At 37.9% G+C, this 27,987-nt stretch overlaps 1 protein-coding gene across 2 annotated transcripts; it reads left to right on the top strand.

The window, feature by feature from the left end:
• The first annotated feature begins 16 nt into the window (after positions 1-16).
• Positions 17-26,090, top strand: erlec1 (endoplasmic reticulum lectin 1). Of its 2 annotated transcripts, none has more exons than XM_080200456.1 (14): positions 17-302; positions 6,213-6,317; positions 9,969-10,049; positions 11,251-11,328; positions 11,415-11,478; positions 12,664-12,710; positions 15,413-15,636; positions 15,796-15,934; positions 16,560-16,721; positions 18,748-18,807; positions 21,593-21,717; positions 23,500-23,577; positions 24,172-24,247; positions 25,377-26,090. In XM_080200456.1, the coding sequence occupies exons 1-14, from the start codon at positions 162-164 to the stop codon at positions 25,446-25,448; spliced, it is 1,452 nt and encodes a 483-aa protein (XP_080056582.1). In that variant the 5' UTR covers positions 17-161; the 3' UTR covers positions 25,449-26,090. The 2 variants fall into 2 exon arrangements, with proteins under 2 accessions (XP_080056582.1, XP_080056581.1); XM_080200455.1 differs by having other exon boundaries at positions 11,412-11,478.
• Positions 26,091-27,987: the final 1,897 nt, after the last annotated feature.

Genomic DNA, 27,987 nt, shown 5'->3' with positions numbered 1-27,987 from the left:
CTGCTGCAACCTACCGGAAGTAGACGTGGCAGATGGAGCGGCTGCCAAGGATGGTGAAGCTGGCTCAGCGCGACCGGCTCCGGGCCACTGGCCCCCTGGTCTCTGCAGCTGTCAGCGCCTGAAAGCGGCAGGGAGTGCGCCGGTTGCTGTTGTTTGTCAGGATGCTGTGTAAAGGGTTGCCAGCCGTGCCTGCCCTGCTGGTGGTCTATGCTGCTGTGAAGCTGAGCTGGAGCAGGACAGCCCCTGTGTTAAGCGACGACGTCCCTTTCAGGATAACATGGCCCGGGGCCGAATTCTCACTGGTCAGTACATCCGGCATACAACTGGAGGAAAATGTCAATCCTCCAGAACCACACTGGAGCCTCTGGGAGGCAGAGACTAATCTCCAGGACCCCCACTACTACAATCCTGGGGAAAAGTTTCAGGGCATTAAAACAAATCATAAAACACTCTTGTAACAGTTATAACAATTATTACACACGAAGGAAAAATGCTACTTCTGGTAGTCAAGAATCATCCAATTGGAAAGGAGTGGTTCATGGAGGGAAGTGGTTATTCTGTAGGGAAGTTCCCCAGGAATCAGTTTTGGGACCCTTTGCATTTCCTGATGTATGTTAATGATCTCGACCTCGGTGTACAGGCGCACTCCCAAAGTGATAGAAAACTTGGAAGCATTGTGAATTCTAAAAGGGGATAGTGTAGAAATTTCAAAGGACATAGGCAAGCTGGTGGAATTAGTATAAGACTTCAGTTTGGCCTCAGCTGGAGAATTTTGTCCAGATCTGGGTACTGCACTTTTTTAAAAAAAGACAAACATGAGAGAGTGCAGAAAGGTTTCACAAGAATGGTTACAGAGAAAAGGAACTTTCAGATACAAAGTTTAGATGATTTGGCACTTGGAGAAAACTTGGATAAGAGATGTTAAAAATCCTGAGGGGTTTGGATAGATTTGATTGGGAAAAACTGTTTTGAGGATCAAGAACAGGAAGGCACAGCACAGATTAAAATGATTGGCAAAATAAGCAAAAGCAATGTGAGGGGATGGGTGGAATGTTTTCACACATTGGTTAGGGTGGAATGCACTGCTTGAGAGTTTGGTGGACATAGGTTCAACCAAGACATTCAAAAGAAAATTGCACCATTACATGAAAAGAGGAACATGCAGAGTTACAAGGAGAATGTGGTAGGTGACTTGTTTCTTAGTAGAGCTAGTGCAGACATGATTGGAAAAATGGCTGCCTCCTAAACTGTAAGAATTCTGGGATTTTGTGATCAGGTATCTATTCTCAATTGGTGTGGGAAAACAGGGTGCGGAAAGGAAGACTATGTCAGCTGACCAATGATGGCATAGTTGGATTTGAGAGTTTATGTACTGGAACTTTTTGCAGAATGTCCAACTGGATTTGATAACTTTAATACAGCTTGATGTTGCACCTCAGCTTGAGTAGTGGGCAGCTTGTTGAAGGCACTGGAGTTTGGAGTTAACTTGTAACATGAGTACACTGTGTATGTGCAAAACAACATAATAATTGAAATATTATAGTTAATGGATGTTTTCAGCAATTTATAATGCACTACTGGAAATAATGCTATCTTGTGTTTTCTTGGCCATCATCATCAGAAATTTGCTAATCATTGATTTGACAGACTAGCAAAAATGTGCAGCTAGCAGGCCTTAGGAAACTTGTTTTGTGGTCAGTGTAAAGGAAACAAAAAACTTGTGTGATTTGCCAACCTGTAGTTATACCATTGGATTATTACATTCATTAAATGTTCACATTTTTCCAGTTTTCAACTATGGCTTCTCTAGCGACCTAACCAGTGCTCCTTGTGAAACACTAGGGAATAATTTATTCTGTAATCCGCATAATGTTTATTGCATCATGAGGTGGTTTGTCAGTTTTCCACCAGGCTGTTTGTTGATAATGTGCAAATTTGAACTGGCTGGAATTGGGATCTTGCACTTCCAGACTTCGTGCTCAGTAATCTTGAATATATCATATGTTATATTTAATTAGGGATTTTATTCAATTGTAAATCTGGTTATTAACAAACTAATTTATATAATTTAAGTTATTATTTAGTCAAATTTCTCAATTTTTATCTGCATTTATTTTTTATATGTTCCAGATATTATATCTGTATCATTGCAATAAACAATACTTTTTATAAACAAGTCTCCTTCATTTGTATGCTTTTGTTGCAAATATATTTGTTACATCTGAGGTGGTAACCAAATTGACTGCGTCTATCATCTACTATCTGAATATATCATCTAAAAGTGGTTGTGTAACAGCAGCTTTAAAGACCTTGAGTTATTGCTGCAGAAAGACTTGTCATGATCTCGGATGAAAACACATAAGTTTAAGATAATAGAGAAAATTGAGTCTGCAATTATCTTTTAAGTTTTTATAGGAACTAAAGATGCAGTCGATTTGGTTACCACCTCAGATGTCACAAATATATTTGCAATAAAAGCATTCAAATGAAGGAGACTGGTTTATAAAAAGTATTGCTCATTGCAACTATACATAATATAATATCTACATTTATTTTTATGTTCCAGATAAGAACTGGGAAATTTGACTAAATAAATTATATAAATTAGTTTGTTAATAACGAAAAGTAACAATTGAATAAAATCCCTAATTAAATATAGCACCAAGTTAGATTGGGATGGTAGGGCAGGTCATGTGTTGAACCAGAGCAATGTGAAACTTAATGGAGACTAGTTAGAGATTGAGGGTCTATGACTATGAGTTGCAGACATTGAAGAACAATCAGGCTGCTTGGGTTTAGGTAATTTTGATTAAGTACAAAAGAATGTAACTGAGAAGTAGGCTGAAATGACGACCTAAGATACAGAGATGAAGGAATCTCAATCTTTGGCTTTATTCAACAGGTATGAAGTACTTTTTATCTGTTTGGTAATGAAGAAAGATTGCAGGGACTGTGTGGTCTAGGAAACCATGTAAATGGAGGAAGTAAGATGGTGTGATAGATGACAGTATAGTCAGGTGGATGTATACTGTTCTCTGTAGCCACAGTCAGGAATCCAAAGCCTGACTTGGCTGCTCAGTGTCAAGGTTAAAGATATCTCCTTGCAGCTAAAAAAAAAATGCACATTGAGAATGAGGAGCAGAATCCAAATAGGAATCAATGACATGTAGAATGAAGTTCTGCTGAGGGAGTTTGAGAATTCAGGGCCCAAGGAATAGGCAAGGCCTCAAAGGTAATAAATCCTTGGATTACTAACTGAGCTAGTTACAAATTGACGTGGAATCAAACAGATCAGATAGTTGAATACATTCTTCAAAGAATGGAACAGAAGACGATTTTGATTCGTGGAGCACTGGAATCACCAGCAAGCTGAATAATTAGGACTGTTTTGGGGCTGAGTGGTTAGCTCAGTTGGCTGGACAGCTGGTTCAGGATGCAGAGTAACACCAGCAATATGGATTCAGTTCCCATACTGGTTGAGGTTATTCATGAAGGCATGTATGCCTTCTCAAACCTTGCCCCTTGCCTGAGATGTGGTGATCCTCTGGTTAAAATCAGCAACAGTAAACTCTTCCCCCTCAAAGGAGACAGCAGCCTATGATCATCTGTAACTATGGCAATGTTACCTTGTCTAAAGAGAAAACGTTAATGAATCTCTTAGTAAGGAATCCTCTGGGGATGAATGACCATAATATGATAGAATTTCACATTGACTTTGAGAGTGGCATACTTGCGTCTAGAACTAGCTTAAATTTAATTAAAGCCAATTCCAAAGATACGAGTGGTAATTTGACAAAGGTAGTTTGGCAAAGCGGATTAAAAGGTATGAAAGTAGAAAAACAAGGGCAAATTTTCTTTAAAACTTTAACTTTCAACAAATATACATTAAAATGAGGGATTAAAAACAAGAAAAACGATCCGTCTACGCCTAACTAAAGAGGTTAAGAATATAATTAGATTTACAAAGAACATAAGAAATAGGAGCAGGAGTAGGCCATCTAGCCCTTCGAGCCTGCCCCGCCATTCAATAAGATCATGGCTGATCTGTGGTAGCTCAGTTCCACTTTCCCGCCCTCTCCCCATAACCCTTAATCCCCTCTCTTATCAAGAACCCATCAACCCGCTTCTTAAAAATATTTAGCGAGGCAGCCTCCACCACTTCAACGGGCAGAGAATTCCAGAGATTCACCACCCTTTGAGTGAAGAAGTTCCTCCTCAACTCCGTTCTAAACCGCCTCCCCTTTATCTTGAGGCTGTGCCCCCTAGTCCTACTGTCTTTTTTGAGCGGGAAGAGTCTCTCCACCTCTATCCTATCCATCCCTGACGTTACCAAGATGAAGAACTCTGAGGATTGGGAACATTTTAGCCCAGAAGATTCATAGAGGGACAAAGCAGAATATGAGAGTAAAGGAGTAAGAATCATAAAAACACAATGTAAGAGCTCCAGGAGTTAAGTAAAAAAAAGGAAGAAAATGGTGAAAATAACAATAGGTCCCAGTGGCTGAGACAGGAATACTATAAAGTCAATAATGAAATGGAAGACATTATACAAATATTTTGTGTATCTCTTCACGATAAGACACATTCCAGTAATAATTGTGTGTGTGTGTGTGTGTGTGGAGGGTGGGTGGGGGGGGGGGGGTGGCGAAAGGAGGCAAGGATCTACCAAGAGTGAGGAACTTAAAGCAATTAATATTACTAATGAAAAAGTGCTGAATAAATTAATAGGACTCAAAGCTGACATGTACCCTGGACCTGATGGTCTACATCCTAGGTTTGGAAATAAATAGCTATAGAGATGATGGATACATGTGCTGTGATCTTCCAAAATTCTCTGAATTCTGGAATGGTCCCAGAGGGTTAAAATGTTGCAAATCCTATTTGAGAAAATGGAGCTACAGACTGGTTAACTTAATATTATGGAAAAATGCTGAAATCCATTTTAAGGAAGTGGTAACAGCATTTAGAAATCGTAGGATTTATTAGAGTCAGCATGGTGTTATGAAAGAAAGATTGCTTGGAGGGTAGATAAGAGAAAAAGAAATCTGGCTTGGGCTGAAACCTGCGAGAAAGAGTTGGCTATCTGAAGTTGTCAAGAAAGTTTTTTATTTCTGCTTCCCAAATTTATCAGTGTTTATAGAAATAAACTATTAACAAACAAAAAACCCTCGAGACAGAGTTTTTGATAATTAAATACTTATTTCTATAAATTATTTATTTTAAGAGCTTTGTTGTTTCAGTTATTGGTGCACTGTCACTAATATTTAGCATAAAAATCATGATAAAATCATCCTTTAGAGTTTGGCTTTTAATAATTCATGTTACTGTTTGAAACAGAAAAAAGCAACATGCATTCATAAAGTGCCTTTGGGGTAGTAAAACAGCTCAAAGTGCTTTACAAAGATAGTTTACAGCCCTCTTTTTACTCAAAATTGCTTAATTCAAATTATCCAACTTTTTTTATTGCTGAATTTCCACAGCTTGCTGTTCTGTTAACACTTGAGTCCAAATTATGGTTAATTCAATATTTTTAGTACAAAAATGAGTCAACAGGACTGAGCCTTTTATTTTTCTATCACATTGTGTATGTCACTTATTTCTAATATTTAGGTAGACTGCATTTCAAAAGAAAATGTTTGTTGTTAGACATTCTGCTGAAGAGTCTATGTTCATTCTAATATTATTTCTGTTCTTTTCTGATGATATTGTGGCCATTTGCTATGAAATTAATATTCCAGGATAATGCAGTTTATTTTTTTAATTTTATCCCATCCTTAAAATTACAAAGGCAGTGTGCATAGTGGATGGGGCAAACCCTGAATCCATTTCCTTGTTCCAAAAACTATTTCAAATTCAAACTGAATCCAATTCATAGTCCCCACAAGAGAGACATACAAGACCCAAGCTGACAAGAAAAGGCATTGAACCTGATTTTGGGCTCGATCCTAGCCAAAAGGCCAATATTTCATGAACATAACAATAAATACCTGAAGATTAATTATCTTAATTGGGTGCAGTTCAGGTTAATATGATGGAGGTTTTCCCAAGTATATTGTAACTCTGTTCTATGTGTTGTAAAGTTGATGTTTTGCTTGCAGTTGTTAGCATGTAGGAATGAAAAGTTAAGTTGCACACTGCTGTTCAGTACAATATTCTACTTGTAAGAGTGGATAGTCATGATGCATAATTGTGATTAATTATTTTGTTTTCAGCCAACCACAGGGGGCCTGTATAGACCTGATGACTATATAATTGTTACTACAGTGCATAATGAAAGATATAAATGTATGCTGCCATCAATTGGAAATGGAGACCAGGTAAGCCTAGGATTTATGTAGCCTTGTTACAAATGATCTTTGATAGCTTTATAATATGATTATGTATTACCTAACGTTGTATGAATGTATTTATTTAACATTAATATCAAACTACAAGCAGTGACTCCCAAATGGATTTAAATCTGACTTTTTGTATGAATGTCTATGGTTTAAAAAATATCACTTTTAAAATGCTTTGTAATGCTCTTTAGCTCAATTTGCACAAGGTGGAAGTAGACCACAAACAGAAACTTAAATTTCTTCTTGGTAATTTAAAGCACTATTTATATTTTAGCCATTCTTAATAGTGACACTTTACAGCTACAATTCTGACCACCTTATAAATCCGTTTGTTCATACCCTTCTGTGGTTTCACTAGCATGAGAGATAAAGTAATAGGCATTGAAAGCATTTGCCCCAAATAATGTCAACATGAAAGAGTTACTCAAGTTTTGTGGCACAACATTTACTCCAGCCTCAGTTCCTGCAGTGTCTCATGTGGTTCATACACTGAGTAACTGAGTCATGCATATCAGTTAAATTATGGGTTAGATACCTAGCCTGTGCTAAGACAGCTGATTTTGGTATTTCTGGAGATGCTTTGGCTATACTCTGATATACTCTGTATCAGAATTTAGCCAAAGCATCTCCAGAAATGGCTTCTTTCAAACCACACTTCCTCAATTGAGGGGTACTTCAAGGATCTGTCCTTGGCCCCCAGCTTTTCCTCAGCAACATGGTGTCCCACCTTTCTCTCATCAACATGGTGCCCCAGCTTTTCTTCATCGACATGGTGCCTGTCCAGGCTGCACAGTGTCAGTTTCCACATACGTAGCACAGACACAACAGGTTGAATGATCTCCTGTGCTGTAACTACTCTGTGATATATGCTAATCACACCCAACCCTACCTCTCCACCACCTCGTTCAACTTCTTTATTGCCTCAGTACAGTCAAACTGCGTGTTCAACATCCAGTCGTGGGTTGAACTGCAATTTCCTCCAGTTAATCATCAAAAAAATGAAACTATCAACTTTGGTTCCCTCCAAGTTCAGTTTTTCCTTGCCACCAATTTCCTTTCTTTCTGCAGTACATTTTCAAATTGAGTAACTGTTCACTGCCTCGGTGGCCTGTTTGATCTGAAGTTGAACTTCCAGCACTGTTCAACAGATCATTTAGTTCCAAGTCTATAAAGCTGGCTGTTTCTTCCTCTTATTTGATGCTGAAGCTTTTATCTGTGTTTGTTACCTTTACGCTCATTATTTCCAATGCTGTCTTAGTTGACCTTGCATTACCTACCCTCCATAAACTTAAACTCTATAGCCTTTATCCTGTGACCCATTAGGTACCACTTGCCCATCTCTCCTGTCCTTGCTGTTAGCTCTTGGTCCACCCGTGCCTCAAAATGGACATTATAGTGCACATCTTTGCATTCCCACCCTATATTGTTGTTACCTTTTTACCCCACTCACTTCTGTGATGCCCCCAGCCCTGAGAACACACCATGAGTACATTATATTGTAAAAGTTCCATGAAAGCTGATGAGTTTTGTTTCTTCTTCATGTTATGACACCCAATTTGCTTTAACTTTGAGTGCAAAGATTGGGAAGTGCAAGTCCGAAGAAACCTTGGAGCTCCCACACAGTCTGAGACCATGCTGCACATGTGCCGATCAGCATTTCTGTGCTCTTTGGAGCCCAATTCACTTGTGCCTAGAAAAACAGCACAAAATCTCGGTCAGGTGACTGGGAGCTGAGCTCCATAACAGGAGATGTCCCAGACAGGGAACAAAGAAAGATCCCAATAAGTGTACCTAATAGTGGGCAAGGGAAGAGAAGACAGATATCCCAAAAAGGGTCCCAAGAAAGGGAAAAATACACGGAGCAAAGATAGGTCCAATTATGTTAAGGAACAGAGCAAAGAAGCCAGCTCCAATTAGAGAACGGGCTGCAGGGAAACAGACTTTAAATAAATAGGGCTCAGGGGAAGCCTTGGTAATTGAAATGGGCAGTTGGGACAAAGGTATCCTTTTGGAGCAGTAGTGTTCTCCACAGCACAGCCAAAGATCTTAATTTGTGTGTGCAGTTTGTTGCTTGGGTATGTTCTCAGCAACCCAGGGGAATGGAATCTCAAAGTGAGATTAAAATCTCAAGGTAGAGTGTTATTGTGGCATTATCCATGTTTGCTAATTGAAGAGAGCTCAGATGAAGTGCTGAAGATCCAAGAAGATAGCCAAAGATTGGTGACTCTGTGCTGCAAGCCACTGGGACAAATGTACTCCTTTTGGAGCAGAAGTGTTCTGCTTGTGCTTGAGAGTTAATGTTTGAACATAGTTGGGAATCCAGGAGGAAGGAAGGCCAGATTGAAACCCTGTGAAGTGGGCCATTATTGAAGCTACCCAAGTTGCAGCATCTTTTGGAAGGAGGTGCAAGTTAAGATCTTCGTTGATGAAGGTTAGAACTCCTGGAAGAAAGACAAAGTTTCAGTGAGATTGGTTGACTCAATGTTATGGACATCTAGGTAGATTATTGAGAATCCATGGAATTCGTTTTGATTGCATTTATTATGCACTGTGGTATATTTGACCATAGTTTGCCTGTTAATTCATATGCATCTCATAATAGCCCTGAATGTTAGAGTACAGGATAAATATTGTAAAGTATTTTAACCTTCTAAAGACAGTTGTTTGTTCAAAACCCATGGAATCTTGTGGCTTTGTTCATTGAGCAAATGATTTGAATCTCAATTTGTCTACCTTAAAGCATTATTGAACCCTAATTGGATCTTGCCAATAACTTGGGAGTGTGTCCAAGGTTCATAACAGTCATCAGAGCCCTCCAAATCAGTTACTGTGTTGTCTTAATGACAACTGTGTTTTTCATATAGTCTAAATTATGCCTTAACTTGTTACTGCTATAGACTAACCATGGTAAAATAAGTGTGATGAGAGTAGAAACGAAAAGATAATTATGTCGAATCTGAAGACATTTGATAGCATTTTGTTACTATTTTTTGTGAAAAATTTTTGAAGTAAATCATATACTGAATTATAATTATGCTTCCTGTGGCATTGTCAATTGTTCTTATTACACAAGGCTGAATGGTTCCACTTCGCTGCAGAAAAATATTGCTAAATAATGAGAGATGCTGCTGAAATTTGGCAACTTTGTATCCATCCTGATGATGCAAGATGAAAAGCCTTAACATCATATCTCTTTTGAGCAAAATTCAAGTTCTGTGCTATCAAGCCTCTAACAGAAAATATGTTTCAGCGAATGTTGTACATAGCATTGCATGTACTTCAGTCCAGCAGCCTATTTCAATCACTTAACTCCATAGAAATACTCTTAATGCAGCAGAAGATTTTCTAAAATTTCTGTGAAGGTTGAATATAAAATAACATGGAACCAATTTTACTTTGGGGAAACAAGTCTTGAACCTGGTATAGTTGTGTTTACAGCAGATGCGAAACATTTAATTCACTTTAAAGCTGCAATATTATCAAATCCACTAATCACTGACCTGTGACACAATGAGAGCTCTGTTTTCATTACATTTTCTTGAATGGTAACTGTCTACAGTAGGGCGAGTTCCTAATCTGACTGAAATGAATACTTTCCTGTGCAGTTAATTTTTTCTTTTATACATTTAGGATGAAGAACATGATTACAAAGGCCATGGGCCTGGTGAGCTATTGGAACCACTCTTCAAACAGAGCAGTTGTTCTTACAGGGTAAAGTTGTTTCCGATTAATTAATTAACAGAAACTGTTTGAAGCCATGGTAAATCACTTTCCTGGGCTGAACAATGTAGTCTTTAGATCATACTTTCACACAATTTTCTGATTAAATTTGGGATGGGCTATTGTTCTTTTTACTGGATACCAAGGCACTGCCACATGGTATTGTGTTAATGCGGGAAAGTATATCACATCCTATTAAGAACAGTCTAGTATTTTTTTTCCCTACTGAGAAGGGGGTAGTAACCCATTGTTACTTTGCATTTCAACTTTGTTTTTTAACCATTCAGAAAAGTGCAAATAATAGGTTAAGTCTTCTCCTGTAACACTGCATATTAAACAACTGTCAGTGTAAACTACTCATCTGTTGGCTACTAATTTATTAGATTCCATTTTACTTCCAAATTGTAGACTTGTTTCTCAATGTAGTTAGTGATGTGTCCGAGGATGGCTGACAGGTGAATCACTTTTCACTTGTGTACCGTGACATCGTTTTTCTTCTATAAAATATGTGGAATTTAAATCTCCTCTTATGTCCAGTCACAGCTTCAGCTTGTAACTATTGTAAAATCTAGTCTGTTATCACTGCTGATCAATTATCCATTTACTGTGTAAGAAATTTGACATTTCATAACCAAAACTACATCAGATAAAGTGATTAATGTACTGCCTTCCAAACCCAAGTATCATCATAGTGAGGGCAAGTATCGTAACCAGAAAGACAAAATGCACAAACAAGGGATTTCCATTCATTCTCTGGGTAGACTGGTAACCTTTACTTTTTGAAGACCTACAACATTGTACTCCGTTATAGAAGCAAAGTACTGTGAATGTTGGAAATCTGAAATAAAAACAGGAAAAATTGGATAAACTCAGCAGGTCTAGCCACATCTGTGGAGTTAATGAGCCTATGTGACCCTTCTGCAAAAATTTCAGTAGAAGGATCATATGGACTCAAAACATGTTTCTCTCTCCACAGAAACTGCCAAATCTGCTGAGTTTATCCAGCATTTTCTGTTTTTAACTCTGTTATAGAAGTCTGTGCCACACTCTTAAAATGGTAACACTTTTTTTAATTCCATGATTTTATGATTTGTACAATAATTGTTTGAGTTGTATTTTTTTTTATGACCTTTCATTTGTGTGCAAGTACTACTCACTGAATATTTCTAATCAAGTTCTTTATACACCGCAGATTGAATCTTACTGGACATATGAAGTATGTCATGGAAAACACATTCGCCAATACCATGAAGAAAAAGAAACTGGCCAGGTACTGTGCCTCACTTTACCAGCCTATAGTCTTACCAACTTCTAAATGATTGCACTGCTAAGTTTTATATATCTTCGATTTAGCAGAAAGTTAATATTCAGGAATATTACCTTGGTACCATGAGCACGCCACTGGATTCTGAGACCAAAGGTAAGTAGCAATGTCATTCAGAAAGCACTGAATTTTCATTTATGCAGCACTGTATCTTCTTGGAGCATGCTATTTGCAAACCTATCAAGAAATGATTTACATGATGATAATTGAGATGAAAGACTGTATACATTCATGGAGCAACAATTTAAAAGAATCCTTTTAGACGTGATCATTTTAGATGCTGTTTGCAGCTAGAAGTAAGATATGGATTGTTCACTTGTGTTTTGCCGCTTACTGTAATGTCAGTTTGCACTGTGACTTCAGAAATCCACAACTTGTATTTATATCGCTCTTTTAATGTAATACGAAACAATGCGAGGTGCTTTACAAGAGCACAATGAGACAAGAATTGACATAAGCGAAAGAAGATGTTAGAACTGGTGACCAACAAAAGAAAAAAATCTCTTAGCTTAGGTTGCTGAAGGCACAGCCGCTAACACAAGGGTGCAGGGAGTGGAGGAATGCACAAGGCTGGAGTTCGAGCAACATAAAATTCATGAAAGCTTGGACAAGGTTAGAGAGACGAGCTGATTGCAAACTAAGAAATAGTCTCATACTCCTGGTTTAGGAACAAAAAGGAATCTGTGTTTAATTTCTGTCACCGGTTCCACAGGCTGAAACTTCGTTTGAATGCTGTACAATGGAAACATTTTTAATTCAATACTTTTTTTTTTACGCACTTTCTTTTATTATCAGTTTGTGCACATTTTCTCAACTTGCTCCAAGGAATCAAGTTATAGATCAGAATGTGGAATGCAAAATAGACAATGCTGGAAATAAAATGAATCATAGTCCCTTTCTAGATCATCATGGAAACTCTTTAAAAATAGGTTTAAAAGCTGTGGTACACCGAAGTAAAATTCATGCAGTTACCCTTCACCAATATTGTATTTCTCTGAGACTAATTTGAGTAGCAAAACAAACCTCAACACTCAAAACATCAATTCCAAGACAGAAAGACAGGTGGAAGAAAGAATGGAGTGGGGTTCTAAGAATTAATATTGTGTCCTGATAGGAATAGTGATAATGTGGAAATTGCTGCCCATTATAATTGACTTCTGTGAACTTAGGTTTCTAACAGGATCAGAAGAGTATGTCTTGTAAACGGAGTAAAATTTTGTATGAACAATTGGTGAATATTCAGTTGTATTTCATACAGTTTAGACTTCTCTTTCTGTCTAGATTCCACCACAGAACAGCCAGAAGAATCTGAAATGGAGAAATTGAAAGTAAGTAGAATGCAGCCTTATTGTAATTGCTTCCAACTCATGCTTTTGTAGGATGATTCAGATGTTAGTTTTCAATTACAGTAGATTTTCGCTTAAAATTGACTCACTTAACATTTTACTTTAATGTTGTTAATAAAGAAGTGTCAGTACATCCACTTAACATCATCAGTTTCACTTCAATGTTGTTTGTTGCTGACCTCTCTTCTGGGGCCTGCTTGCTAACGTATCCTTTCCCTCAGCGCTTCCTCTGCTGCCCTCATTCCCTCTGCTCCTGCAGCCATGTGTCCTCTGCCTCCAAGCTTTGGTCCTGCCTTACCTTAGTCTCTGGGGTTTGTCCTTCAATGGCTGTGCTTCTGGCTCCTGTTCTTAACTCAGTTGAGCTTCATCTAATGGTAGAAATTGGTTGGTCCAGGTAGTTCTGGGACTTCAGTTGCTACCTGTGTCAACCAACATCTGCCACTAGATGGGGCCTGGTGAATAAAATACTGCCAGTGAGCATAATTTTCAAGAAATAGTGTATATGCTATTTCTTATACATTTAGAGATGTATTTTGTTTTGCAAGTTATTTCAGCAAGGGGAAGTACAGTGCTGTGCATGCATGGTACAATACTTCAACTTATATATTGTTAATTTTGTGGGCAGGAATGTCTGAAGAAACCTAACTCTGGCTTTGACATTGATTTGCTGTAGGAACCTATAATTTACCAAAAGTTACAACCTTGAGAACACAGCAACAAGTTTAAGTGAGAACATTCTGTACAAAATTCTGACAGGTTAACAAAGCACTTACATTTACGTACATAGCAACTTTCTTGGTTTCAGTGTGCCACCAAGCACTTTATGACCAAATGATCATTTCTAATAATAGCTGGTTCCTATTTAACAGAAACTTGTTCTGTAATCCTGAAATTAGGTAATGGAAATAGGTTCATAAGATTATAGGATTTAAATCTTGTACATTATTAACACTTCGAACGAATTGCATCCTAAATGCCATCTTATCACCCACTATAACTCCACTGTTAATTTGTTCATAAGTGCTGTGCCCAAAAGTAGATCCTTCGCTGCTTTTTCCAGCAGTGGTGCGATAGTTCTGTACTGTCTGAAACCCCACCACCAGGTGATATTATTGATCAGGATTTGGGAATCGAAGCAGTACTGCAGTGCTTAATCATTTGGCCTGGATTTTGTGGTTTAGCAGCAATTCTAGTTCTACACGTCTGTTATCAAGTCAGAAGTAATATTTTAAACCTTTTTTTAACACAAAACAAAGTTAGTTTCTGAATATGTGCTCACCAAGACACTGATAAACCACCCTGACAGACAGGTTTTCATGAATGGTTTTTGTTGGGTGATAATTAAGTGAATTCATCTCGCTTTCAATGGGAGAAAAGTGACTGGATACTAGATTATTCTATGAATGCAACATTTTCAAAATACCCCCAAATTAATTGATACTAATGGAAATTTCTTGCTATTCCTAAATGTTTTGCATACTGTACAGAGGTCAGTCTGTTCAGTCTAAGAAATGGATTGAGGAAGAACTTGAAAAATCTCTAATTTCTTGTGAGTAATTTTGCAAGAGCTGAATGACCAAGACGATGTATCTTGATCGTCCCTAAAACAAACCTGTTTGAAACTCTTAATTAGCAATCATGGAACCCCTACAGTGCAGAAAGAGGTAATTCGGTCCATCGAGTCAAGTCTGCAGTTACTCTCCAAAAGAGCATCCCACTATCTCCTCTGCCCTATCTCCGTAACCCCACGCATTAACCATGGCTAATCCTTTGGATTTTGGGAGGAAACCGGAGCACTCGGTATGGGAAACCCATGCAGAGACGGAGAAAACGTGCAAATTCCACACAGGCCAGAATTGAAGCCAACTATCTGGTGCTGTGAGGCAGCAGGGGTAAACACTGTGCTACCTTACTGTCCCAATGTTGAGTAAGGTATCATTACCAACAACCAAATCACTCACTGTTGTAAACTTCAATCACTGGTTGGCACCCTTAAAATGAGCTCGACTAAATCTTCAACCTGGTTTTTGCATATCTTCCGCTGCCAAAAACAGTGGACTTTTAAGTGGTATCATTGTAGCTGTAGATTGTCATTCTGGGTTGTTGCTCCTCTTAAATTGAAGTTGCTTCAGTTGATTTATTTTTGTATTATAATTTCACGTCATAATTCATCTAAATTCCCACCTTGTGTTTGTTCAATTCAAATTACTGGATAATTTAATCATTTCATGCACTAAAGAATAGAATTAATACAAATAGTGTTACAAAATGTGAAGTACATAAATTAACGTTCAGATAATCTAAGTTATTTAACTGAATCAAATGGAAAATAATATATGAATAAAAAACTTGTGCTTTCTCTTCTTAACTGTGGAGGTTTAATTTCTGATATAGTCCTTTTATGGGCTAGATCTAATTTTTTAATTTTTTCTGAATTTGAACTTGTGTAAGATTTTGTACAAGAGGCTTTTTTTTACAATGTCAACTTTCTTTTACATCTTTTGCAAAAGTACTGTGTAAAGGATGAAAATTGGCTGTCTTTATAGAAAAGACAGCTCTTTAATATTTTTGTTACTGGAATATCTGCTGCTATTGTGTGTGGTGAATGCTTCCCCTTGTCATTAATTACCAAAGCTCAATTTTGTTGAAAGGTAAATGTGCTAAAGCGACTCTTTTATTTTAAGGTTCACACCAAAAACATAGAAGGACAGATCACTCCTTATTACCCAGTGGTAATGGGAAATGGTACACCTTGCAGCCTAAAACAGAACAAGCCAAGAGTTACCACTGTGATGTATGTCTGCCACCCTGAAGCCAAACATGAGATCCTCTCAGTTGCTGAAGTCACCACCTGTGAATATGAGCTAGTAATCTTGACACCACTATTGTGCAGCCATCCTAAATACAGGTAAAATAGCCAAATGTACTGTGTAGTCTTTAAAATAGATACACAAACATTGCATGATAACCTCAGTAGCTTAAACGTATTCGGTTCTAACCACGTTTTGGCAGTAACTCTGAATTTGATGCCATTTATGAGTATTAACCTTGTTTTTATTTTGCATAGATTTAAATCCTCCCCTGTTAATGACATATTTTGCCAATCAGTACACGGCTCTCCATTAAAACCTCAAAGTCTCGAACAGTTAGAAAAACAGCAGGAGGACATGATGAAACCACCTTTCACTACCCAGAGAGCTCAAGAGGTAACTGTTTTACCAACAGAATTTTAAAATAATTTCACAGCTAGCTCAGGAAACCTGTTGCTGGCTTTTGCCACATAATTTAGTTCCATTTTTGTTTGGGAAATACAAACTTTGTATTTTAGTACCTGTTTTAAAAACAATTTAATGAAATTTGAGGACATTTATTTTGGCATTTACTTTTACCTATCCGCATGTATTTGTTTTAAATGAGTTGGTAGCTAAAGTTCCTTAAGACTGACATCTTTCATTAAAATCTGTAAATACCAATTGCAACTACTGATGTAATTGCGTCTTCAGATTCTATGTTGTTAGTTACTGGTTTAAGCATTAACAATTTCTGTTTGATCAGCACAATTGAGTTGTAATAACTGAATCCTACTTTTAAAAATCTATTTCAAGTTATTAAAGTGCTGATTAAAATATTATTTCGGTCAGCACATTTGCTGCTTGGAATTTTTTTTAGAGTAATTTCCAAATGTCTGTTCTTTGTAACTTCCAAATAAGCAGCAGGCATTCTTTTAATTTCTACACTGTACTTGAGAGATAAACAAACCAGCTATTTCTATAGTCCACATGCATTTGAATTAATGACATTGAAAATGGCTTTCATATTGGATTATAATAGGAACTGGACACAAAGTCTACACGTGATGAGCAGTTTTTATCTCACAAATCAATCAGTGTTGGAGGACAGCAACCAGTGGCTGTGGGAACTACTCACATCTCCAAACTGACTGATGAACAGCTCATCCAGGAATTCCTAAGTGGCTCCTATTGTTTCCATGGGGTAAGAGTCCAGCTTTTCCTTGATATTATTGAAGGATAATCATAAAAATGCTGATTATGTTGGAGATCATTGCATTAAATATAAAATTGTCACTTGGGTGAAACTTTATACCTTTGAGAAATAAAGCTCAAAGTTGATGTCAATTTTAATAATTTCAGTGTGAAATTATAAAATGATAAGAGTTAAAGAAAGAAGTCAGTGTTCCGTGAGAAAGGCAGTAAAGTAGCTCCAAATAATCAGGAAATGAAGTTGATAGTTGGGATAACCAATCAGCAGTGGGAATTGTTCAAATATGGCCTGGGTAAATGGCCAAATAAATACATTCCTTTAAGATAAAGGGCTGGGCTCTAGTGAAAAATAAAGAAACCTAGCTGTGATTTTGTCCTGTGCCACCTCTCTAACATTACTGAATCATGAATATAGAAAATTTTGTGGAAGGTGAGGAGGGAGATTGAAGCAGAATAAGGAGAAAGGCTCTCAGTTGGTTGGAGAGTCAGTGGATAAGAATCAAGTTTGAAATGATCACAGTGACAATGAGGAGAGTAATTGGGGGGAAAAGTGCACAAAGAATTGTTGGAGCATGGAACAGCTCAGAATACCGGAGCAAATACCATTACGTCTGAAAGTCAAGGAGATACGGGAGCTATGGGATCTGTTGCCCTAAGCATGAGAGACGTTGCTTTCTGTGCTGTGAGCTGGTAATAGAAATACGTGACAGATTTAATTTGTTTGCTAACCACTCGTTATAGTTTGTGGTCAAACCACTTTAATGTATTTTGTGTGGGAGAATAAAGAGGGAAAGCAAAATACATGTCAGACAAACTTATCTGTAGGTTCAAGGCATGTCCCTGTGTGCCTTCTCATTTACAAATATGGTGCCAGACAGAGGGATTACAACTATTAGGGAAGTTTAAACAGATTGGGCGTTTTTCCCTTAAAATAGAGAAGGCATAAAGGTAAAAAATCTTTAAAATTATGAAAGGGATGGACAGGATAGATATGCAGGGAGTGCTTCTATCTGTGGGAGGATGCAAAATTTATGGGCCATGAATACAAGATAGTTGCCAGAGTAATGAGGAATTTACTCTGTGGCTAGAAGATGGAACTCATTACCAAAAGAGGTGCTAAGATATGTAGCTTAGATATTTTCAAAAGGAAACTGGAAAACTACAGAGAAAAGAAAATAAAAATATTCTGAAAGACTGAGATAAGGAAACTCAGTGGAGTATAAGCACCAAAATATAATAGTTGGACTAAACGGCCAGTTTCTATGCTGCATGTTTTGTCTTGATTATTTTGTGTATGGGTAAGTCTCTTTTTGTTGTCTGTGGACGTCTTGATTTTTGAGTGAATGTCATGTCTCCTTTATGTCTGTATGTCTTGCCATTTTTGTGCAAGAGTCATTGAACCTATTGTGCATCAGGCTTTGTGTTTCTACAAAACCATGCCACAGATTTATTCATTAGTTCTAGATCCCTAGTTCTAAAAGTGAATATCCCTAAGCCAACAAATCAAAGAGAAAATCTGAAATTGAATTGTATCCACAATTACAAACTAATTTACTTTTAAATAACTTAAAAGGCAGAGGAAAGACTGAAGGTAGTTTCCAATTCAAACTTTCCCATCCTCCAAGTTTGTTGTTTGCATTTTCCACCACGTATTTTCAGAACAGCTGCAGTGTTTTTGTTGAGCATGTGAATGCTCATTATGGATTGCCTATAGTATAGGAAGACCACTGTTGGAAATATTAAACATACCCTAAAGTGTATTAGGCCCTCAAAGACAAATAATGCAACTATAAAATGTTTTAGAATTGCTTTGTTCCTTTGCAGGCATTCAATTTTCCGTCTATCCTTTGATATGTTTAGTTTAACAGTAGCGTAAGGGAGTTTAGTTTAGGAATGATCGAGTGAAGCATCCTCAGAAGTTGCTGGTGTTTGCAATTTCTGTAGTTTACCTGTCCATTTCTGAAATGTCTTTTTGTGCATTATTTCTGTTTCATGGCTTTTCAACTTTGTGTTAACAGGGCGTCGGATGGTGGAAGTACGAATTCTGCTATGGTAAGCATGTGCAGCAGTATCATGAGGTATGTGTATTTGGAAAAGTGGTATTTCACTTTCAATAAGACTGCATTTTTAAAGGTTTTTAGTTTAGATTTTGGGATTACATCTGAGAAGAGTCAAGAATTTTGAAGCTAAAATTAAGCTTGTACAGGTTCATTGCATGATCCTGTACGAAACCAGAGCACTGAGTACAAAAGTAAAACTACTGCAGATGCTGGAGATCTGAAATAAAAACAAAAACTGCTGGAAATATCAAGCTGGTCAGTCAGCATCTGTAGAGAGGAACTGTTAACATTTCATGTTGAGATGATCTTTCATCAGAGCTGATGAAACATTAACTCTGCTTCTCTCCACAGATGGTGTTTGATTTGCTGAGTATTTGCAGTGTTTTTGTTTACGTCAGAGGATTATAAAAGTAAAGTTGCCATAGATGCAGGTGACCGTAAGGTGCTTTCCCCTTAGGGAGAGCTGACTGGTGGTAATTTTAACCTGAGGATCACCACACCTCGGGCAAGGGGACAAGATTGAAAAGGCAGACCTTCATGAATAACCTCAGCCGTTGCGGAAATTGAATCCACATTGTTGCCATTGATCTGCATCAGTAACTAGTTGTCCAGCCAGCTGAGCTAAACTAACCCCAAAATTAAAGAGAAGAATGTCAGTAACTGCATTGCCCCTCACTTAAAACTTACACGGTAATTTATATTGGAGGAATGTTATTTGCTGATTAAGAATGTAGATCCACATGATTAATCCAAGCACTCAAGGCATAATAAATTAAAATGATCTGATATGATGCTGCAAAATGTTGAAGTTTTTAAATTTGCATCCACATGATTCAGTAGTATCAGCACATCTCTCTGGAGAACTTGTAGCCCCAAACAACACCTTAACTTCAGATATTTTCAGATTAGGAAATACAAACAAACCTTTTCTCTTTTTTTCCTGTAATGGCCAAAACCACACTTTCAATTTTGCTACCTTGTGACTTATCAATCTCTATCAATCCATGAAACATAACTTGGTCAGCCAGAGACCTTTCTACTAAAAGTATTCTACATCTCTTTCCAGATGTATTATTGGAGCTTTCATCTCCTTCCCAATTATCTGCCAGAGTGGTCACAACGCACAGCTTTGAATCATAGAAATTGCCGCACCAAAGGAAACAGCTCATCACCCATGTCGGAACTAGTTCTTCATTTATGACAGTTTACTCTGGGAGGGATCCTTTTTATTTGGGATATAAATTTTCTCCACCCCACTAACGTGCTGTGCCTGCTCAGCGAATTTCACATACGAGCTCCACTTCAAATGGCGGGGCTAGAATTTAAATGAAGGGCCTTTAAATCCAAGCAAACGTGGGAAACGGTGCATAGGATACAAAATCTATATTCCCCATAATGTTAAACAGCAATGGGTAATTATGATTCTCATTTCATATTCCTGTTCTCGTTATTGATCATTATGATATAAGATTACACTTCAGTGAAATCTGCTAATCTGTTACGAGTTACCTTCTAAAAAGTAAAGATGACTTAGCACTACTCCCTATGCATTTGCAAATTGTCTATAATATGGGGTGCAAGAAGTTCACAGTGGTCCTTACCTGAAAGACATTACATGAAGAAAATAAGCATGAATATAAATACTTATAAATGTCGCTATGTAAACATTTTAACTATTTCATTCTTGTGTGTAAAGAATATCCCTGAAATCAGAATTGGGGAAACTAGGTACCTCTGTAAATTTTAACTTTAATTCTGGCAGCTAGCTTTGAATACTCAAACTAAGAGTTGATGTCTCCATTGATATTTTTCCCATGGCTCATCTGGTTGAGAATGAACAGCTGAACCAAGAAGATCGTAAGATCAGTTTCTGTTGAATTAACTAATCTCAGCTCAGGTGATCCTAGGGTTGCTACTTTGGTGATGGGAGAGAGGAAGAAGCCTTGGAAAATAAATCACCCAGACTTGTTGCCCCTGATCACTGTCCAGTGCACCCTCCTGGAAATATTCATATGGGGTCAATATCATGATCATGCTTGACTGTTTGAAGGAAGAGGAGAGCATTGGCAAAGAAACAGCATATTTGCTTATTCATTCACTCACATCTGTGTGCAAGCAGTCCTTAGTGGGTACAGATCACAATGTTAACAGTAATTCGTTGCAAGCTAATTTAAGTTTTAATAAGGAAGAGAATAATGATTGATGGCATTAAGCACTGGTGCTTGTCTAAAATTATGTTGATGGAAAATTGTAAGAGGATGACAAACTGTCTTTACCAGGCATATATCAATGTTATGCTTGAAAGTCTTGAAGTGCCAAGTGCTGGTACTGGATGCAAAGAAAATGGAAGAAAGTATATTTTTTATAAGTAGGATATTGATAGCACTAACAGTCCAATAAAGTATTATTAGGTACAGACTAAAGCTCGCTTTACTCTTTCCCATCATATTTTTGCCTTAATTGTCCATGCTGCATTATTTTGCTTTTCTTAACTATATCTCAGGGAGATTGCAATTTACTGCCAAATTGGGGGCTGGTGTGGGAGTTAGGTTAAGACATACTTGCCTAGGGCTCTTACAGCAAGGTGACAGAAGAAAATGTTATTATATTGGATAGAGTTGAATTCAAATCCAGGACCAAGGATGAATGGCTAGTACTATCCCAATCTGCCAGTTTTCCCCAGAAAATAGTTTTCTAATAATGGTTGCCTCCATCCTGATGAACACTCTATTGCTTTTATTTTAAGCTGTAGCAATGAGAATGCCACACAATAATTACTGGTACTTTCTGTATTACCTTGAAGGATAAAGGAGCTGGGAAAAGCATCATAGTGGTTGGCACCTGGAATAAAGAAGAGCACGTCACGTGGGCTGCAAAAAGTTCAGCAAGGGCTTACCAATGGCAAGAAGATGGGACACAGAAAGTGAGGTAAATGTGTAAGATTGTAATACAGAACGCAAAGGTAGGCTTCACCTGGAACACATGGACAACTTTGGGCACCACGCTTCATGAGAAAAGATGTGAAAGCTTTGCAAAGTAGAGATGGTTGTGTTGAATATCTGCAATACCTAGGTCAAGGTTCATGTTGATATTCTAGAGGTAATGCTTAGAGCTGAGGAGATTGTTGTTGTGAAGGTAAGACTAATATAGTGAGCTTTAGAGGTTGCCAGAACACCTAAAAGGAATTAGCAGTTCAGGAGGTTACAAATGTTTGTTTAATAGAGTCAAAATAGAAGAAATTGAACCATAAGCAGCAGTGGGCTTGCTCAACTGGGGAAATTATAAAGCAGGGAAAGTTGACTTGGAACCCCATTTGAGGATAGACATCAGTAGGCTATGTGGCCATAGAGCTTGGAGTTTGAGAAAACTTCAGGTTTGAATTTATTTGTGTGTTTGCAGGGGGAAGGGATTAGTTTCAGTTTGGGCTTCTTGCAGTTTACAGCTCTCAGTAAAGTCACTGGGTGCTGTCAGGCCCCTAGCAATTGGAGTTCAGAAGAAGAGATTGAACCATTGGGCAGTTGTGACTAAGTTGGATCGGCCTTGGCGAGAGCTTTTCTAAAGTGAGGGATTGAATTCACTCATGAGGAAGAATCATAAAATCCCTCCAGTGCAGAAAGGTGCCATTTGACCCATTGAGCCTGGACTGACAACTGTCCATCTAGGCCCTATCCCTCTAATGCACATATTTATCCTGACATTAAGGGGCAATTTAGCATGCCAATCGACCTAATCCACAATGTTTGGATTGTGGGAGGAAAGAACAAAGAAAATTACAGCTCAGGAACAGGCCCTTCGGCCCTCCAAGCCTGCACTAACCATTCTGCCCAACTGAACTAAAACCTCTTATCCTTCTGGGGATCCATATCCCTCTATTCCCATCCTATTTACATATTTATCAAGATGCCCCTTAAAAGTCACTACTGTATCCGCTTCCACTACCTCCCCCGGCAGTGCCTTCCAGGCACCCACTACCGTGTGTAAAAAAAAACTTGTTTCGTAAATCTCCTTTAAACCTTGCCCCTCGCACTTTAAACCAATGCCTCCTAGTAATTGACTCTTCCATCTTGGGAAAAAGCTTCTGACTATCCATTCTGTTCATGCCTGTCATAATCTTGTAGACTTCTATCAGGTGCCTCGTCAACCTCTCTCGTTCCATCAGAACAAACCAAGTTTCTCCAACCTCTCCTCATAGTTAATGCCCTCCATACCAGGCAACATCTTGGTAAATCTTTTCTGCACCTTCTCCAAAGCAGAATTTGAAAACCGGAGCACCCGTGCAAGCTTTAAACATTCAAAGTTTTGATTTTGGAGAAATTATGCTTTAAATTGTAGTAGAAATTTGTTTTAATTGTTGCGAGAGATTGTAGACCAGTTACTAAGGAAATTATCAATATTTTGGTCACTTCTGTACAAGCAACCTTTCTCTGAACCTATCGTGTTGAGCAATGCAATTTTTTTGTCATGATTCGGTTGCAGATGAAAACTGCAGCTGTAACCCTAGGATTAAACTTTGCTTGGCAAAAGTTCTGAAGTTTTTTTGGTTGATTCCAACTTTAGTGCTTTCTTGGGGATAATGAAGCTTCTAATTTGAATTTCCATGAAACATTAGCAAAGTAGCCTAGTAATGAATTGCATGTTCAGCACATTTTTAATATTCACTGAGAATGTTGTAAATGCTGTTTTAATCACATTTAATTTCATTTTTTTAAGGGTTGTTTCACATTTTTATGGAAATGGTGACCTTTGTGATTTGACAGGAAAACCACGACAAGTAGTGGTAAAATTGAAGTAAGTTTAGTTTCTTGCTGCCACGCTACAAGACCTGTCTTTTTCCAGTGTTACACATTTAACTCAATCTTTTTAATCTCCAAATCGATACACTTTTGTTTAAAATTCTCACCTTTGTTTTCAAATCCCTTTCTGGCTTTCCTACTCCCTAAATGTAAGTTCCTCCAGCCCCTGAACGATTGGAGATGTTTACACAGTTCTAATTCTGGCATCTTGAGCATTCCCAATTTGAATCACTGCACCATCGGTGGTCATGCCTTCAGTCACCTGGGCTCTGAACTATTGCTTCCACAAATATCTACCTTCCCATCTCCTTTTTCCTCCTTTAAAATGCACCTCAAAACTTGTTTGACCCAAGGTTGGCCATTTGTCCTAATATCTCCTTTTGTAGCTTGGATCAAATTGTATTTTGTTATGTTCCTGTGACATACCTTGTGACGTATTATTACATGAAAACACTATGCAATTACAAGTTATGTGCAGTTGGTTTGATTTTTTTTTGGACAGTGTCAACTTGACGTATTTTGTAAATTCAGTCACACTTATATTTTCTCTGTACTTTGTGCATTTAAATAGATGTATACTCTATTACAGGTGTAAGGAATCAGAGTCTCCTCATGCAGTTACTATCTACATGCTTGAGCCACAAACCTGCCAGTACATTCTGGGGGTGAGTAAAGTGTACCTTTCGTAATATCTTGCAGAGTTAACATTTTCTGTATGTATTTTTTCCATTTATCCCTTTTAGTTTCTTATTTTTTCATTCTTGGGGTTTGGGCATTACTGGCTAGGCCAAAATTTACTGCCCATCTTAATTGTCCTCGAAGGTGACGGTGAACCACCAACTCAAAGCGCTGCAATCCATGTGGTGTAAGTACACTCAGGGTTGTTAGGACTGGAATTCTGACAACAATGATACAAGTCAGGAGGTGTGGAATTTGGAGGGGAACTTGCATGTAACGGTGCTGATCAAGTGAGTTGCTTTACCTTGGATGGTATGTAGCTTCTTGACTTTGTTTGAATTGCACTCATCCAGGTGATGGAATGTATTCCACACCATTCCTGACTTGTGCTTTATAGATGGTGGAAATGCTTTGGAGAGACAGAATTTCCAGCCACTAACCGGCCCGCATAGCTTCAGCATTAACTGGGCTGGTGCAGTTAGTTTCTCATCAATGGTAAACCTATCTTACCTCAGCCTTCCCCTATCCTTTCCAATTCTTTTCTCTCAGATGCTCATCTAGATCGCTTTTGTAAGCATCTCAGCTGTTTACCTTGACAATTTCTTGTGGTTACAAATTCTACGTAGTGTATGGTATTGCACTTAGTTAAATACTGTAGGAAGCGATGGGAAAATAATGTACATTAGCACATCTCTGACTTCCAAATAAAGTTGGAAAAAACCTGGTGACTCCCTCTGTTGCCAATATAAATAATAATTTCAGTAGTTTAAAAACTCTTTAAATAGACCCAAAAAGTAACCATATTGGAAGTGGACAAGTCATGGGCACCAAAAGGTGATTGTCATAGCGTAGGCTCTTGCAGAGCATACCTGCTTCCTTACATCGTTTAATAGGGCAATAATACTACAATTAGAAGGATGTCTGATATTTAATGTTATGGGCTTGCAACTTTTTCAGTTATCTAGCTGAGCTTATACAGTCAGCTGGATCGCGCAGGTTCTCAGTCTGATCCTTATTGAACTAGTTGATTGTATCTGGGGTGTTGATGTGGGAAAATGGAATCTTTTTGCTGTCTCAGCTGTCAAGTCCCAACTTGTTGTCTTTGTTTTTCCTCAGGTGGAATCACCAGTAATTTGTAAAATTCTGGATACGGCTGATGAAAATGGACTACTTTCAGTGCCCAGCTAAATGACAGACAGCACAAAGCAGATTTGTCAGTGGAACAAAATATACTGTGCTAAATATTTGAGAATAAATGCACAGATATAGCCTGATATTCCATTATCAGCATTTATCACATATCTGTTTCTTTAAAAATGGACACCTGAAAATAAGTATTTGATGGACATCTGTGTTGAATAAATGGAAACAGTGGAGTAAGTCATCCACTGTGATGAGTGCTTGTAAATACACTGTATAAAAAAAGTAGACTGCATTGGGATACCTTTGAACTTGTATAATGTTTGAAATGATACTTGAAACTTGTACATCTGATGTGCTAAGTGTAATTTTACAAGATGTAAATTTTAAATTTAAACTTTTTTCCAGATCTTTATTGCAAGAGTCACCTTTTTGTTAAATTCCAACTAATTTCTCATAAACTATCAAAGAATGTTTATTTACTGCACTTCAACCATTGGAACTCCAGGATCTATTTCCATGGACATCGCAGTGTGTTTCTTAGATTTTTTAAATTTTCCATTGGATTTTTATAACATTTTTAAAAGTATTATGCCCTCTGATTCCACATATCTCAAATGTTCTTTCTACCTAATCGGAATAAGCAAAAGTTGTGACGAAATCGAATAAAGCAATCTGTTAATACTAGAATTATATAAATGCATATAGTTTCTTTGAGTCCACAGAATCCCTAGTGCAGAAGGAAGCCATTCAGCTCATGGTGTCTTGCACCAAATATTTGAAAGAGCACACTACCTGCAAGTTCCTTCCAAACCTCACACCATCCTGACTTGGAACTGTATCATTGTTCTTTGCGGTCAATGTATCAAAGTGTTGGAACTAACAGCCCTGTATGCATACATATACCACATAGACTGGAGTGGTTTGTGAAGGTGGTACACCTAAAGGGCAATTAAGGATTGACAGCAAATGCTGGCCTTGGTAGTGATGCCCAAATCCAATGAAAGATTAAATGAAAAGGATGAGTGAGAACATTAAAATACAGAATAGAAGTGCAAAGAAAGCCAGGGGTCTGGGAAGAAATATAAAGAATAGCAAACCTAGACAAAAAAGATAGCAAAACCTGCAAAAAAAACCAGAGAATTGAGGGCAACATGGGTGCTAAAAAGAATATGGGTAATACTGTAAATGAAATTAAGGAAATAACTGATGAGTAATTTTATCCTCTTCCTCCAATCTGAAAGCTGACAGTTTTTCTCTGTGAAAACTGCACAGAAATCTGTCATCTTGCCCTATACAAGAGTTAGGAATTGGGGTAGACCACATGGCCTGTTGCACCTGCTCTACTATTTTAATTTTGGGCTTCGATGCACCTTTCCCACCTGCTGCCACATCACTTGATGCCCTGAGTGACATCATTTCTGTCCATCCCACCCTTAAATATATTAGAACAATGGCGTATTCTTACCCTCAGATAGAAAATTCCAAATATCCACAATCCTTTGAAGTAATTTCTCATCATCTTGAGATTAAATGATCAGCCAGTATCCTGAGATTGTGCCACTGTATTTTAGACTCCTTGACCAGTGAAAACAACCCCAGCATCCATCCTTTCGAGCCTGTTTCCATGACTTGCTTCATTCTTTCAAACTCCAGGCAATCTAGCCCTCATTTACTCAGTGCCTCCCTCATCAGAGGAGAACACTTTGATCCCTAGAACTAATCTAATGAAGCTTTGCTGTACCACCTCCAAATGTAAGTAAATCCTTCCCTAAATATGGAAAACTGCACAGTATTCCAGATGTGCTCTCACCAAAACTCTGCACAATTGTAGCAAAAATAATTTATTTTTGTATTTCAATCCTCTTGAACAAAGGCCAAAGTAGCATTAGCCTGTTTGCTGTACCTGCATACTAACTTTCTGGGATCAACTCTGAAGATTCACACCTTTTGAAAAATATTCTACATTGCAATTCCTACCACTGAAGTAAAACTCTTCACATTTATCTATCTCTTTGCAGTTTCTGTGTCCTCATTGCCCACATTTCTACTGCCTTTGTCTCTTCATCTAAGTCCTCAATATAGATTGTAAAAAGCTGAGGCCTCAGCACTAATTCAACACTCAGCCAACTTAAATGTCCTGTTAATGCTGATTGCTTCAGGAGAGTCAGTGAGAGGGAAGATCCACAGGGATCGAGTGGGTCAGTGAGAGGGAAAGTTGGTACAGATTAGATGAGGCTGCTTCAAAACGGTGCAGATTGTTTCATGTGATCCTATGTCAGCCCCAGCTTGAAATAACATTAAAACAAAACTCCCAATGTAAAACATAAATACAGGCCCTAAAAATTGACTGATTGTAAAGCAGAATGACATGGAATGAGGCAACTTACTGAGAATTTCTTGTACTGTGTGGCCTAACCAAAGCCTTACACAAGTTAAACATAATGTTTCTGCTTTTCAATTCTATTCTATGATTGCATCCAAGCGCTTTTCTTTTTGGGTGCCCTTATCAATGGATATTACCACCTTTAGTGATATGCCCTACATATGAACATACAAATTAGGAACAAGAGTCCATTTGGCCCCT

This window comes from Carcharhinus amblyrhynchos, chromosome 12 (genome assembly GCF_965287045.1).
Source record: "Carcharhinus amblyrhynchos chromosome 12, sCarAmb.v2.hapA, whole genome shotgun sequence".
NCBI lineage: Eukaryota > Metazoa > Chordata > Chondrichthyes > Carcharhiniformes > Carcharhinidae > Carcharhinus > Carcharhinus amblyrhynchos.
Note: the sequence above shows the minus strand (reverse complement) of the source record. Positions and strands in the feature narration are given on the sequence as shown.

What these genes read in the sequence shown, in the direction of transcription:
- erlec1 (XM_080200455.1), top strand. Translation starts at nt 162, where the DNA reads ATGCTGTGTAAAGGGTTGCCAGCCGTGCCTGCCCTGCTGGTGGTCTAT. An exon ending in CCGGGGCCGAATTCTCACTG is followed by an intron (nt 303 to 6,212) that starts GTCAGTACATCC and finishes TTTTGTTTTCAG; the next exon opens with CCAACCACAGGGGGCCTGTA. An exon ending in GATGGGACACAGAAAGTGAG is followed by an intron (nt 21,718 to 23,499) that starts GTAAATGTGTAA and finishes CATTTTTTTAAG; the next exon opens with GGTTGTTTCACATTTTTATG.